Raw genomic sequence first — 15,836 nt, 5'->3', positions numbered from 1 at the left:
AATCAAAAATATTGGGGGACTTGTGTGAGAGACAGATTTAAAAAATGAATGGCCAAAATTGGTGTAGCAGAGGGTGAGATATCATGACTTTTAGTATGAGTCAAGCTCCAAATTTGCTGGATCCTACAGTTCCCATCCATGTTCCCAGAATGAAACACAGACTTTTTGTTATAAAAGTCTCTGGCTATTTTAAGAGAATATGTATGTGAACTGCAACGGCCGTGAAGCTTCATGTTTTACCATTGAAGAATTTAATAATATCAGTAAAGTCCATGTTGTTCTCCAAGATGATATCCCTGTAGATCTCCACCAGCGCCAGGGCAATGAAGAGGACAAAGTGACTAGAGGAGGCAAACTTTGCCGCCCAGATGGTTTCCCAGACTGCAAACACGTCATCGTACACCAGCTCTGAAAGACAAAGCACAAAAGAGCGGGATCGAACCACCACATCAGTGTTTCCGGGCTCGGATGGGACACAAACATGTAGGAAGTTGAGTCATCAGTTGAGAGAGATGAGAGCTGAGGCGGTGTTGTTGCTGAGGTAGGAAACATACTATAAAAGCCAATAGTTAAATCTTTAGTATAAAGCATGGTTGACTTAAAATCCCATCCATGCAGTCGCAGTTCATGCCAATTATTTCATCAGCAACTCCCAGACAACATTTTTCCACAAATATATCTGAATTCCAAATCCCTTCCTGCATGTCTTGTTAACAAGCTGCCGAGAGGTTTAGCATTTTATCAACAAACAGGGCTTAAAGAGGACTGACTCTGCTATTCCTCTAATTGGCACAAACTCTTTCACACTGTGCCGTCGCTTTACCTCGCTTGAAGTCTAGGAGAAACCAGCGGTAGCAAAAGTAGAAGTGGGTGTAGTCTCCGTTCTGGTGCATTAGCTCAAACAGCTCAGAGTCCAGGATCTATACAGAGATGAGATTCAGGAAAGGAAATAATGAGTCAAGTGTGGAGTTTGTGGGTAATGAATGGATTTAGCGGTACCTGACTTCAACAAAACATATATGCTGATATGTGTAAAGACTTTACTGTGTCACCTGGATTAGAGAGCGCATGTTGGCAAAGTGAGTATCCATAGCTCCTCCGTGTGGAAAGTTTTGATTCATTCTCTTCATGAGCTCAGAGAAACAGCTGAAGGCCATGGCCTCTGAAAAGGAGGGAGAGAGAGTAGAGAGAGAGGAAGCTGGAGTGAGAAAGTGAGTGGGAAAACTCTCCTCTGTTGTTCCATCAGTGAGAGTAAAAATACACCAAATGTCAGAGATTAAAAAAAAAAAAAAAAGATTCAGTGTGTTGACTCACCATCATCCAGAATGACTAGAAGTGGAGCCAGCAGATCGCACATTCCCTGTACATAGCCGATGTCGAGGTGCCTCCAGATGTAGCTTTAAAAATACAACCAAGAAGGTGAATTAAACTGCTTTTTATCTGCCAGGCTGAGTCATACACTGCTGTCCAGATTTGGAAGCACTTCTACATTTTTTCTTCAGTGCTGAACAGAGTTATTCAAATTGACATTCAACATTTATCGAAGCAATTACTTTTGAAGTGCAAAAAAATTTTTTTATCCCTTTTTACATTATTAAACTTATCTATAAGGCAGAATTATTAATATAATTATGAGGTCATTTGGTTGGTTTCATGTTCTCTTTAGTTGTGCTTATGTAACAGAGGAAAATTAAGAAAATTTAAATATTATCTTCTACTGCAATCCAGGAAAAAAAAATCTATTACTGTTAAAGTATAACGCTGGAATTATTTTATATATTTCTAATTGTCAGTCATCAGTGTTTTACCTGCACATAATGTTGCGCAGTTTCTCCAGATTTGCAGGAGTGAAGTACCAGTAGTTCCTGTCACAGCGCTGGACGTCCTTTTCAATGCGGTGCAGATTTAATGTATACAAGTCCAAAAGCTCTTGCTGAAACAGACAATAAATACACGAATAAATAAATAAAACAAGCTCATAATAGGGTTGATTTGTCTGAGGATAAATGAATTTGAGCTCTTAAAAAAAGAGAAGCGCTTACAGAGAAGGCACTCCCAGCAGATTCTTGAGAGGTCTCTTCATTCTTGGTTTCTCCAGGTCCGGCCAGAGAGTCAAAGTGTGGGTAGAGGCTCTCCATCTCCGGCTCCTCAGACAGGATGGACTCGGTGCCCTCTGGACTGGGCTTTCCCTGCTCCTCCTCCGGCCTGAGCTCCAAGTGAGGGGCCGAGTCCTCTGAGGAAGATGATGGATCACACCGCCCCTTCCTGCTCCAAGGCACCATGGAAAATTTGGCTTTGGGGATCTCCTCCATCTCTATGGCTGACGGAGACTCATCGGATTCAGTTATGACTGGAGCCTCATCTTTCTGAGAGGCGCAGTACGCTTCTCTTGCCCTGATGTCTGCTGAGAAAAGGAGGCTTTTCTCCACTTGGGGAGCTCTGGGATCCTTCTCTTCAGCTCCTGCTGCCACCTCTGTCTTTGATTTTTCTGTGTCCTCAAATTTCAACCTTTCTGTCTGGTTTCTCTTAACTTCTCCTTCACTTTCTTCCTTTTCCACATTTGTTTCTGCAGTTTTCTTGAGCTTTGATGTTTCCTCAACACTCACATCTTCCTCTTTTTTAAGACTTTGTTCAACAAGTTCTCCTTTGGATTCTGCAGACACTGCAGATACCACCATATTATCTTCATCAGACACTTCTTTTCCTTCAATGTCTCCTGGTGCAACAGGACCTTCATCTTCACACTTGGTCACCCCTGTTTTAATATTCTCAGGCTCAGCCTCAACATTTTCTTGTGTTTTGGGTTGCAGACTCGTCTCTTTGTTGGTCTCTTCCGATGGTTGGATCATGTTATCATCCAACACCTCAGTCTTGGTGTCTTCTGCAGTTTTGCTCACATCAGGTACTTTCTCCTCCTCCTCCTCCTCCTCCTCTTTGCCCTTCACTTCACCTTTGACCTGCATGTCTGGTTCTTCTGTCAGACCTCCACTCTCTACCCCTGCTTCCTGAGGAGGTTTGACTGGGCTCTGCGGCACTTGAGGGACAACTGCAGGTCTCGAGGTTGCATCAGGCGCAGCACTGTCCTCTGTGCTGAGCGAGCCATCTGACAGGCCAGAGGTGACGGAGAAGTTGCGGGAGGAGGGATGTCCGGAGTCAGGGGAGCTTGTCCCGTTCTGGAGCGCTCCGTTGGGCATCTTTGGCACCTGCTTGGCCTCTTCATTCTTGGGCTCGGTCTCGATCTGGTCCACCTCCTCTACGGACTCGAACACCTGAAAGAACAAGCCAAAGGGAAGCAGGCTACTCCAGGGGAAGGGATGGGAGGATGTGAAGAACTAGCAGGAGAGAGAGTGCAGGGCGGAGGAATATCGGTTCAAAACGTCGAGTCTGTTGCATGCATCACTTTTAATCATTATTGAGAAATGTGTCAAAAAATGATCAGGATTTTAAAATCTGTAAGTGCTGTTTTGGTTGATGTAAATTAATTGATTACCTAATTTGTATGAAGAAATGACAAATTCGATGCAGGTGCAGTACGGTCAGTTTTTGATACCTGTGTGCTGCTGCTGGAGTCACTCTGCAGGCGAACAAGACTCTGCCTGTCTGAGCTCTGGGAGGACTGGGACTGCATAATAAAGACATTCAGGCCAAGATATTATTATATAAGTATAAATATATTTTTATGGATATACAGTCTCATTGTATGTTGGCTCCTGTGCTGTGCTCACATTAGAGTCAAAGATTTATTTGTCACATGCTCATAACTCATGTACTCATTAAAGGGATACTCCTGTGGTTTAGTTGCAGGAAAAAAGACTGCTGAATTCTACATTTCCCATAATGCTACCGATATCTTTCCATTAAAATATGTATATGATTTTAATTTTAAAATAGAAAAATCCCTCCAGAGCTATAAAAGATGTTATAAAACTGCACCCACAACTAGTAAACTAACCTTTATTTGTTAAATTGGCCACATTTAGCTTTATATACTGTAACTTTCACAACATAAACAACTTATTCCTTTAAACAGTGAATAAGACTCACTGTGTTTCTCATTCTGCATACAAGTGTGTGTTACTGCATTACCTCATTGCTGACAATGGAGTCATGATGGACCATCTTCTGACCGGGACTGTCGATGCTTGCCCCAGAGGAACACTTCGCTAACGCTGCAGCATGCTGCTCCTTCTCCCGCTGGCGAACAATCTCCTCACAGCCAAGCCATTCACGCATGGTCTGCTGGTAGCACACTTGGACCTGTTCATCCACCTGGGGTGGAAGGTGAGGAATCAAGGGTCAGCGGTTCAGGTGGAAAATGTTCTGGAGGCAAAGCCATAATGAAGAAATGACAAACCTCTTTCCTCTCATCTTCAGACATTCCAAACTGGTAATGACCCAGGAGGAAAGGCCACACCTGCTTACGCAGTGAAGGTTCCACACCGCCAAAATAGACCAAACGAAGCAGCTCCTGCTCCTGGTAGGCCTGAAGGCAGAAGACGTGACTTCAGTCTCCTCACTACTTGCTTTCTAGTAAATCTGTACTGTGCTTCACAACAAAAGATTGACAGTAACAACATGGCAGCTTGTAAACAGAGGCCTCACAGTAGCTGTCACTCTTTCAATGTAGACCATGTTTAATGCATCTGAGAATGTATTAGATGGAAAACAGGCATCTCTCTGCTGTCATATAAAGTATATATAGTACTATATGTGTTCATTTATTTGAACTTACTTCACAAGGACATCAGAAATTCACCTTCAGATTCAAGTTAAGTCCAGATTAGAAAAACCTGTCCAACCAGTTACCTGCTGCTTCATTGAGCAGGGTTATTTTGTGTCTATAAGATAAATCAGTTTCAAGAAAAATGTTTTGGTTATAGTCAAACGCTCCATGACTCCAGGTAACTGTATCTAATGTTCACAGGTCCAAATACACTCTAGATGTGGACATTTAGACTGACAGGGCCATTAGTCATGCTTCATACACTCTGTTGTGAGACTAATAGTGTGAGACACATGATTAGCAGAGGATGAATATGGATGAGACGGATGAGTGACAGAGTGAAAGAGATAGTCTAAGAGTGAACATGTGCGTGTGTGTGTGTGTGTGTGTGTGTGGACTGCATACTGTCAGCAGTTAATGTGAAGTTTATGTTGCAGCGCTGTGGCACGGATAATGCTTACTGTGCTGTCCTGGAGGAACGTCTGCCACACATCTGCGGTGAGCCCTTTGTAGGCATCACACGGCACGTCCGGAGCCACGATGGCATGATTGACGAGAGCAGAGAGATGTGTGCGCACAGTAGACAGGTGACGGCAGTATGCCAACCCTGGTTGACAATACATGTTAGTTATTTAATGCTTCTGCAGGAGCTAGTGATAATTAAAATGAGGATATTAACCCTTTGAACCCGAGTTTTTAATTTTCTTCACTTACATGCTAATGGCACAGTCACTACATGTGTCACCCTGTCATGCCATATGTTGTTGTTTTCAGGAAAAGTTTAGCTATTCAGAAATGCCACTGTTTTGCATGAGAGTAGTACTATGTATGCTCTAATGGCGTTTTTATGAAAAAACAAACTAAAAATTGAAATTTTGTCATTTTTATCTTCACTGTATGTCCAGTGGTTTTCAATACAGCACAAATGTACATAATGAATGGATGGAGGAGATTGTCCGGGTTAATAAAAGAACCATGATGATGGGATACTCTTTTGCTGATCGTTCTGTATCAGCCAGCAAGGTACGAATATGTTTTGAGACATAATTGTGGTTGATATCAAGTTGTGATGTCATGTTTTGGAGATTAAAAATAACAACAACTATCTGCTCAGAATTACATGCTGCGTCTACTTCTCACCACAGTCATGGATGCAGCTGTGAAAAGATCGATTGGCTTACTTTTACTGGAGTAAAATTGATGATTATGACCCAAGATCTCAAGTTATAAAAGGAGCGTCTTTATCCTGCGATTCAAAGGAAGATTTACTGAATCTTATCCTTAACAGATCGCAGAGAAACTGTCATCTGTGTAAATATTTGCATTCTACTTTGACAGAGTGAGGATTTTGAAATTAAGGTGTATGAATTTTGATGTTAATTGCATCCCTCAGGTGCAAAGGGTTAAGTAGCACAGATTTTCATAGCGAATGTGAATAGACAAAGTAAAAGCACAATAAGAAATCACATACAGCCATAAAACGCCCGAGAGATGATTTGATACTTCATGTTGTCACACAACAGCTTCAGAGGAGTCCTGCAGAGAGACAGAAGGAGCAACACTTTACTGATGTGGAGAAAACACTTTGGCATAATCTAACCATTACATGTAGTGCATGAGAAGTTATTCAAACTGTCCTGAAAATGTGAGTCTGTGTCTAATGTAGCTTTTAACAGTATCGGGGCCAACCTTATATTATTCAAATGATAACCTATTGTGCTGCCATAGACAACAAAGCAGCCCAGCGCCGTGCCTTCATTCATAGCCTTTAACCATTTTATCTGCATTGCTTATCACCTCATTTTCCCAACACATTATCGTGCCAGTGAGGTAAATGTCACATAATTGTCTTCCAGGCAATTGCTTGTTTCTTGTATCTTTTTCCCCCATCCCTTTGTTTTCAATGATTTTTCGAATTGGCACTGAAGGGAGTGGGTCTGGTGAGCGGGTGTGTCTCTGCAGCTTTAAGCAGTCATCGAATTTAACATGAGCAAAACTAAAAACAAAAAAGTAACTCCAAGAATGTGGTGTGTTGATCTCTCACCTCTCGTGGTTGCACCCTTTGGGCATCAACCCATCAGAGAAGCTCCCCTGAGAACAGGAGGAACACGAGGACTTCCTGAGAGTCGGGTGCCACATAGTAGCTCCCTGATCCATCAAGTCTGGTGGAGTCACTGCAACATGCAGACACACACATCGTCACTGTCACTTTAAAAAACATTACGCTGCCTGAGCTCTCAAGAACAATTACATTTAGACTTAAATGATTTAAGCAGGATTAGGCTGATCAATTGTGATCTGCTGAAAGCACTGCAGAGTATAATTGGTTTGCACTTGATTCCTGTTAGAGCAAAGATAAAGCATATAAACAAAAAGCCATCATTTTCAATTACTTTATATAGAGGGTTAGGGTTAGCAGAGATCAACTGAGCAAAAGCCTCTCCCAGATCAGGAGCCATAACCGATCAATCAGTTGTCCGCCCATCAGCTGTTAAAAGGTTACCATGTTGTAAAGCAGGAAAAAAAAGGTGTGACACAAGGTGGCAGGGAGTGGGTGGGGTTTTAATAACGGGACACATCAATAAACTTGGCCAGAGGCACAGGACAGGCCAGGAGGATATTAGATGCAAGAGATTAAAGCAAGCTGACAGATGGACAGACAAGCCGAGGTGTGACAGTGTTACAGCTGCTTCCTGTGAGTGAGGGGGATTCTCCAGGACAGCTGCAGGACCTCTTGGGGACAACCAGAGTCCCTGTTTTGGAGGGGGACTGTCCACTCAGTTGAAGGGAGAGGGAGGAAGTCAGATGGGGAGGATGGGTTACAGTCACTGTAACAAACAACGAGTGACATGTTCATGAAAAAAATACAACAATCTGAAGAGGCCCGTGGTCACTGCTCATGTTCATTTTCTTCTCTGAGGAGGGAAAAGTCTCTCACCAAACTCTGACTGGCTGTTTGGAAAGAGGATGCGGAAGACGTAGTCTGTGGCCTCGTCCTCCTCCTTATCTGAGACCGAGTCTGAAGATCCAGATCCCTGAGGAACCCTCTTCCGCAGCTTTGGAAACACCTTCCCCTGCAATGAGAAAATAACTGTTATTAAACAAATGCCAACAAAAAAAAAATCACTAAAGCACCAGAGCCCAGCTAAGCCATCCATGTGAATTTAAGATGATTGTCTGCATACTTGTGCCTATTAATAGTGGCAGCACAGGCGTGGGTGGTTTTCATTATTTCAGTTTAGCTGCAGATACAATGCTACTCACAGTCCGACAAAAACATCCATTAACTCAAGTGCAGAGAGAACATTAAGCTTCACATTCATCAGTATCACTCCAACCACTACTGCAACAGGGCAGTTCATCCGTTTCCAAATCCAAATGTCTTTTTTATTGATTTATTGATCAGATAACGCTGATTTAGCATTTTAGGGCTCTTTTTCTGGAAGAACGGCTCATATGTGTAATTTGTGTTGTGGGTTGACCCCCTAAGAATGACCTCTGGTGCTTACCTTTCCCCTCTGAGACCAGAGTGGAGGGTCCAGCTGGCCGTGTGGAAGTAGACCGTTTTCCAGACAGGAGAGGAACTGGAGCAAGTGGCCTCCTCTGGGGAAGCGAAGTGGAGGCCTCTGGATCCCGTCCTGACTGACCAGCACCACCGTGCCCCCACTGTCGACTACAGGAGAGGTACAGGATTATTTATTCATCAGTTTATCCACAATGACATTCTATTGTCAGTCATAATAGCAAGAAAAAAGCTTTAATATCACATAAACACTAAATAAAAGTTATGGTATTATGGTAGTTTTGTGTGGACCCACCTTGTTGGTGACAGTGCAAGTAAACTATCTCCTCTAGAGGGATTGTCATGGCATAGTCCCAGTATACACTGAAAAGCATTTAATCACACGCAGTCAGTAAAATAACAATCCAGACTGAGTGAAGCGCCAGCTAATGCTGGAGCACACAAATCCATAGAGAATGTTTACGTATTATGTGTGTGAGTCAAAATCTCAAGGAACATTAATTTTATGGCTAATAAAGAAAGTAGTCAAGATCATGCACACAGACGAGCAGGCACAGAGTTGCATAATGTGATAATCAATTCTTTTGGTGAAGGAAACCATGCACACACACACACACACACACACACACACACACATACACACACACAGAGGAACATAACATGGTTTGCTAGTTTGAGAGATGTCTGACAGCGTCTCAGTCAATAAACCATCAGCTGGCTTCTGGTGAGCTGAAAATAAGCCTCATCAGATCTGCAGCATTTACTCCGCACACAGAGTCCCTGAGCCGCACACAAACACACTGCATTATTCAGTAACACCCGAGTGTTCCACTAACAGCAGAGAGACGCAGCAAAGAAATAATGCAGAGTGTTTACATGTCTTTGTGCAAACACAAATGTTAGATATATACAGTTTATAATCGCCAAAATCAATTTGCAGCTGGATGATTTTGCACCTGCGCTCATAGTCCAGATCTCCAACAGAGCCGTTCATGAGCTGGTTGGGTGTCCACTTCAGTGTCATGATGTCAGCGGTCTGGTGCAGAGAGAGGTAACCTGGGATAGCCTCCATGTCATCCCTCTGAAACATATGAAACATGTGGACAGATGTTTTCATTTGATGCATCAGACCGAAACCGGCTGTATTGTTGGTGGAGAAGAAAACGCTATTTAAAGCACACGTGAACAAAGAAATAATTTTGTTAAGCATATTAGGCTTTTTGTACAGTGTTCTGAGTTGTATAGGATGACAACAAATTACCATTTTATTCAAGTAAAATGGAAAAAAAAATATCTGTCAGTTAATAAAATGTTCTTACTGCATACTTTCAATAGCAAACCTCGTCTTTTTTATCTTTTATAAACTCTTTTATATATATATATATATATATATTTTTTTTTTTTTTTTTTTAGCGAGTGTCATATCAATGTAACTGTGAGTGAAAAGGAGGAATCAGACAGTTACCGGTTGAACAAGCACATTGTTTTTGCCAAACAGCAGTGTCGCCCTGCTGTTTTGATGCAGTGACTCCACATATTCACGAGCCGATGGAGAGGGAGAAGGGCGTTCATCCATGCTGCTGCTGGAGTGCCGCTTCTGGATCTGGAAAAAGACACAAAATATTGGACAATTCTAAGCCGATGCTACACTGATGTCTTTGCAGAATGATAAAGATAAAGCCTCTCTTTCAAATAACTTAAGAGAAATATACAGTATCATTCATCCATGTGCACAGTGCATCCTTCCTTGTTCCTGATGCCGAAGACCAGGATACTTTTACTTGGAACACACACACACAAATACACAGCACCAGCCGACTGTAAAGAGTATTAGTGGTGTTGTACGATAGGCTGAGTTGACCTGGTTCACTGATAACTTGAAGACTGAACAAATATGAGGCTTTCAGATAAACACAGTAATCTAAGCACTGACACTGATGAGACGTGGCACTGATAAACATGTATTGCAGATACATGGGATAAAATAAAGGAGCCCAGGATTAGTTTTAACACTTACACACAGTGCGGGCCTCTTGGTGGGTGAATCCTGCCTGCAGTGGCCACCGTGGATGCGATGTCTTTGCACCAACTCGTCAGCAGACGGATCCGTCCAGAAGTGGTCGGCTGTCTTCATCTTTGTGTACTCCAAAGCACAAGGGCCAACTGTCACAATGAAGGTGCACAGTTAAATGATGGTGCAGACACGAGTTGTAAGAGTTTGTTAACTAAACAGGTTTAAGATTATCTTTAACATTAATGAGCACACTCAAAAACAGAGGTACAGAACAAGTAGATCTTATGAGTTAAAAAGTAGGCTTTTTAGAGATGTACCACAATAGGCCTCAGATTATCCACAATTCGATCCACCATGAAGGTACAAAGACTTTTTCCGTGGTTGTAGCTCCCAAACTTTTTGATTTGTAACTCCTTAAAACAAGTCATCTCTACTTCTCTTTGTGCGTAAGTCTACAGGTGAAGGCCAGTTCAAAGAGTGATTTTTCCCTCCAGAATGTTTTCAAATACATTTCAGAGACTTGAAGATAAAAGATTATCTAGTAATTCACAATAAAAAAACAAAGTTCAGAAAAAAAGAAAAACAAACATTTTTATGGCAGAAATATATTTTCTGCCTCTGCCTCTGCCTGTCTTATTAACAACTCATAGTCTCTCAGATTAATATTGTAACCCTCATGGGGGTGGTGGTTTGTACCTATTCCACTGGTTTAGGGTACAAAATTGTACAAAGTCAGCCTAAAGGTACAGGTACTAGCACATGGAACAAGTTGCCTGCTCTGACCTGGGTTCAGTCAACAGCAAAAGTGCTTCTGGCTTTGCTCAATCAAACATAGTAATCACTGTTGACTGGTGGGAAGCTGGTGAGGGATAATGTTTTTGTTGCTGCAGCACCAACTTCCACTGGTTGTTCTGTCAACACTATTTCCTTCAATTTACAACCTCCTCTGGTCAAGAGTGGGAGTTAGCTGCAACACAGACTGCAGTGCAGGAAGATATAGCCATTACCCATTGGGAGAAAAACAGAAATGTGCCAAAAAAAATATTCCATTGGTTAAAAGTGCTTTTTTGTCACTTGTACTTTTGAAAGTGCAAACAGTGGGGGTTTGAAAAAACTCACTAGAAAAGGTAGGGTTCCATAATGTTCTTGTGCTGCGTACTGGTCTAAGCTTTTATGCTGCACCATGATCTCACATTTTCATGTGCACATAATCTCAGACCAGGGTGTGTCATATGATGTTAGATGATTACAGTAAATGACATAAATGCTCACAATGTCACAAATAATTACCCAACAAAGAGGCGAGGATGGGTCCGTCTACAGGGTCCATTAGAAAAGCCTCTTTCTCGTAATATTTACTGGAAGACAAACGTGAAAGGGGAATTTTGAGGGGTCGTAGAGTTCTAGTAACACACACAGCAGAACAACATGTAATTTGCCTCTCTCAACGCACCTGCTGTTCTCCACCAGGTAAAGGACGATCTTGTCCAGCACCTTCTCAAATAGAGCCGTGCGGATCCACAGGTTCTTGACGGTTTGTGGGGTGAGGCTGGGCAGTCGAGGCATTTTGCGCAAGCTGTCTTGACTTTGTAAGCTTTGACTTCGTCTGCAAGATGAAAAAAGAGTAAAAAAGTGTTAGTCGTAGAGCAAGAATAACGTATTTAAAAAATGATTATATTATCTTTAACAAGTAAAATTGCAAATGCATGAGGCTAATGGAATCAGCGAGTCATGATTCATAGGAGCTTATATGAATTATTTAGAGGGCTTTTCAAATTACAAAGTAGCCCTTCAAGTAAGCAGAAAGCCATTTGTTTTCGGTGCTTTTACTCGTACAATCAAACAGGCTTTGATGTCTGCTGTGATGTGTCCGTCTCTCACTTTGTCTCGATGATCTGCTCCAGCTCCTGGGCCTTCCTGCACAGCTCTTCAGCTGGGGCAAAGTTCTTCCCCACCTTCATAAAGAGCGCCGCTATCTTGTTGCTACGCAGAAAACCTGCTGCTCGCCGTTTCAGCCCATGCAGAACACATGCCTCCACGGCAGCTGTTGGGACACAAACGCACCATGTTTGGAAAGAAGAAAACACACTCTTCACAAAAGTGTACTCAATTAATTCTGTGTGCTAGAACAGTATAATGGGAACAAGAAACCAACATAATAACAAGATCACAACCTGCAGAAGCAAAGAGAAAGCAGTAGCAATTGTGCATTATGTCCAAGGTGTATTATGTGAGCAAAAGTGTCACTTTTCCTGTGCTAGAAAGCATTTCTTGCCATAAAAAGAATGTAGTGGAGTATTAATAGTGTGACGTCAGTCCAATATAGAGACAGAGGTGAACACAATTCATTGTTCTCCATTGACTTTGTATTGAGTGAGGGTGCCTCCTTGTCAATTCTGTCTGCTAGCAAACAACAGAAAAATGCCTAATAGCTGCTGTGTGGTGGGATGCACAACCAACAGGGTAAAGAACCAAGAACTAAGTTTTTATAAGCTGCCGTACCAAAAAACTGAGCCTTTAAGAAGACAAAAGTGGATAACGTTACAGGGCTGTGGAACTGTGCTGCAGAGTGCCTACAGCTCAAAAACCTCTGTAAAAATGACACATATACCTGGACAAGCTGCTAGTCGCAGAGAACACACATGAAAGTAATTGTAATTGAAAGGTATCAGATGTGTGTAACAGACATTTAAATCACAGAATAGCTAACCTGCATTCAGTTGAAATACTAACTGTAAAAAGGGTCTGAATGGAAAATGATTGCACGTCTGTGCGTGTAATTTCCTAAACTATGATTACAAATTGTACTCGCCATATCAGCTGCCTCTGAAAAGTGTCATGCCAGCCTGCCATGTAGTGGACTTTGCTATACAGTTGTGCTATCGCTACTGTAGACGTTGTCAGCCCTTACATTCATGTATTGCATCTTAGCATATACAATGTAACAGGTTTCAGCATATGCTATAAACCACTTTTTCCTTTCTGGTAGACATATGGTGCTAAAATAATCCTTTGACATGCTGAAATCTAATGTTTTTAGCTAGCTACAGGCATTTTATTAGTGTTTCAGCCTTTGGTTGCATATTATGGCGCTGATTGTTTTCCCCTCCAGTGGACATGGTTTTCAGAGTATATCGTGTTGCGCTCTGTCTCTATGTTAATAGATTTTTATCTTCTGGCCACTTGGGGGCAGCACAATAAGCCGTAAACAAAACAATGACATATCATCACCTTATGAAGTTGTTAACAGAAATGTGTTGGCAAACAGTTGCCTGTTGCCATCGAGCAGACACAAAGCAACATTCATTTGGAGTGTTTCTGGCCACCTGACGAATGTGAGTTCAATATTCTCTCTCCTTTACGCTTTGTTTTTGTCTACACTAACTCCTGAAGAACATATTTGGCTGTTTAGCAGCTAAATGCTCCATTATACTCTTTAGCTAGTCAGTGACTTTGTGTGTCTGCTGTTTGGTGCTGGGCAGGTAGCGTACAATGGGTTTGTAGAGCTGGGAATCTGACTGATGAGAGCTGTGAGAGTGAACCATTACAGTTGCAAGCTTTAAAACCAAAACAATGAGCTGAAAGAACCTAAAAAACTCTGTAGAGCCTAGGAAGACTGCAGAGCTGGTGATAATTCTCTGTGATTTTGTCAGAATGAGCAACATCTTTAACGCTACACAAAGTAATTTAATTTATTGTTTACATAAAATATTAATAAATGCAGCTTTAATCTGTAGCTCTTGGGATAAACATTTTATGCCATAAAATGCACTGGCAGCTGATATCACACAAAAATAGTCTATGTGGCACAAGATGCTTTTTCTTGACATTTCATGAACATTTTGTTCCAATAATCACAGTTTGATGGCACAAAATGTGTCTAAATGAGATAATATTATACTGCTGGGACAAAACATAAATCTGTTTGATTATTTTTCACTATTCTGCTACATTTTATGGAAAGTTTTGTTTTCACTGTTTACTAGGCTGAGAATGGCATATTTCCTATAATGATTTTTTTTTTCTCTTTGCATGATCTTAGTTTATCCAATAAGCTGTATTGAACACACAAGTAGTGACAAACAGTTGATGACATGATGACACAGTTGCACAATCACTCGACTGTGCAGAAAAACAGACACCCCTCTTCTCTCTCAGGCCTACGTGGCAGCGCCTGGAGCTGTGTTGACATTTGAGTTCTCTTTCAGGACTAATCCTGTGGCTCTGTTCACATGGGGTCAGGGGGAATGCTGGGGTTGCCATGACAACCCCTGTTGATGGAGCGATTGAGCTCTGGGAGAGACGAGCGTAGGGAGGGGCGGCGGCAACTCATTGGCATCACGGTCTCTCTCTTTCCATCATCCTGACTCCTTCAAATCGCAGCTTCTCTCCTTCCACCATCCTGTCGCTCTGTGAATCTGTGTGAGTCACTTTCTCTGTCGTTGCCTCTACTACAGTCACTGTTAGCAAGGTTTTAATTCAACCTCACCAATGAAAGTGTCATCAGAGCCATCAACCTTCAGGTTTTGTTTTGTTATTTTAAATCTAAAATATGTCCTCAAGATCTTCTCTGCATCTTTGTTGATCTTTTCTTTTTTTCTTCTCTTCCTGCACTTTCTCTCTTCATCTCTATGTGCTGCTTTTCCTCACATCATTATCAGAACAAGAAGCTAAATGTCAGAACAAAGCGTAACACTAAAAGGTCTCCAAATATAGTTCATCCTCCTTACTGTCTCATCATTTGTGCTAACTAGTCTCAGATGGCAAAAGTGCAAAGAAAGCGACTCCCAAACCTTTACACTCTTCTTAGAGCTACTGTCTACCCAATAAGCTTCAGACAGCTTCTTCAATTCCTCATGTGCCACAGTTTCTGCTGCTACAAACTTATAAACAGTGGCATCAGCAGCATGGTCACAAACAATACTTTGTTTATCCCACACTTAGAGAGCACATATATATAACTAGAAGAGTGCACTCAGTAGAGTGCAGATCTCCACCAGGTGTGTCTGAGGGCATCTATGGTCTCAGTTTTCTTTAAGATGCATAGAGTAGTGTGATGGTATAACCGAGCGTCCTCCTGGGTTCACCTAGCTGTATAAACTCATTCAGATAACAATAAATGACAATAAAACAATAAAAACCTCTCCCTACCTCCCTCTCCCCGCCAAAACAAAGAAGAGTTGCTCAATTGTCCCTCTTGGCTCCCTTACAGTCAAGATGGTGGCAAAGCTAACAAAAACGGGGATTTATTCATCTCATATCGTGCCTAACTTTAGTGCATCATAACATATCAGTTATGGAAATTAATCTGCAGATGCTCCGCTTCAAAATGAGACCAAACTTTTCTATGGATGCCAGTTTTTGAGCCACGACAAAGGCCAAAATGTGGCCTGCAATAGACTTGTTTTTAGCCGATTGTCAGAAATTCCTTTTGCTGCAGTTGTTGATCACTTGTGGCCCCTACCGGCTGGTTAAGAGGAGTGAGGACTCGGTGGTATAAAATACATTATAAAATAGGTTTTTCAACAACTGTGAATCACCACAACCATGAGAGGTCCTTGAGCATACAGTCATAA

The 15,836-nt window shown here is 41.9% G+C and overlaps 1 protein-coding gene across 1 annotated transcript in view; it reads right to left on the bottom strand.

Moving 5' to 3' along the window:
- sgsm1a (small G protein signaling modulator 1a) overlaps nucleotides 1-15,836 on the bottom strand; it is a 35,470-nt gene that overhangs the window by 2,961 nt on the left and 16,673 nt on the right. The window contains exons 4-24 of the mRNA XM_067609601.1: nucleotides 12,142-12,304; nucleotides 11,714-11,866; nucleotides 11,551-11,618; nucleotides 10,264-10,409; nucleotides 9,712-9,849; nucleotides 9,203-9,327; nucleotides 8,542-8,609; nucleotides 8,233-8,396; nucleotides 7,662-7,797; nucleotides 6,768-6,897; nucleotides 6,195-6,259; nucleotides 5,185-5,330; nucleotides 4,355-4,483; nucleotides 4,087-4,269; nucleotides 3,551-3,622; nucleotides 2,043-3,269; nucleotides 1,809-1,933; nucleotides 1,315-1,397; nucleotides 1,053-1,162; nucleotides 824-920; nucleotides 241-408 (exon numbers count right to left, since the gene is read on the bottom strand). Of these exons, the coding sequence (XP_067465702.1) occupies nucleotides 241-408; nucleotides 824-920; nucleotides 1,053-1,162; nucleotides 1,315-1,397; nucleotides 1,809-1,933; nucleotides 2,043-3,269; nucleotides 3,551-3,622; nucleotides 4,087-4,269; nucleotides 4,355-4,483; nucleotides 5,185-5,330; nucleotides 6,195-6,259; nucleotides 6,768-6,897; nucleotides 7,662-7,797; nucleotides 8,233-8,396; nucleotides 8,542-8,609; nucleotides 9,203-9,327; nucleotides 9,712-9,849; nucleotides 10,264-10,409; nucleotides 11,551-11,618; nucleotides 11,714-11,866; nucleotides 12,142-12,304 (3,696 nt within the window). The remainder of the gene's footprint in view (nucleotides 1-240; nucleotides 409-823; nucleotides 921-1,052; nucleotides 1,163-1,314; nucleotides 1,398-1,808; nucleotides 1,934-2,042; nucleotides 3,270-3,550; nucleotides 3,623-4,086; nucleotides 4,270-4,354; nucleotides 4,484-5,184; nucleotides 5,331-6,194; nucleotides 6,260-6,767; nucleotides 6,898-7,661; nucleotides 7,798-8,232; nucleotides 8,397-8,541; nucleotides 8,610-9,202; nucleotides 9,328-9,711; nucleotides 9,850-10,263; nucleotides 10,410-11,550; nucleotides 11,619-11,713; nucleotides 11,867-12,141; nucleotides 12,305-15,836) is intronic.

Source organism: Thunnus thynnus, chromosome 2 (assembly GCF_963924715.1).
Source record: "Thunnus thynnus chromosome 2, fThuThy2.1, whole genome shotgun sequence".
Taxonomy (NCBI): domain Eukaryota; kingdom Metazoa; phylum Chordata; class Actinopteri; order Scombriformes; family Scombridae; genus Thunnus; species Thunnus thynnus.
Note: the sequence above shows the minus strand (reverse complement) of the source record. Positions and strands in the feature narration are given on the sequence as shown.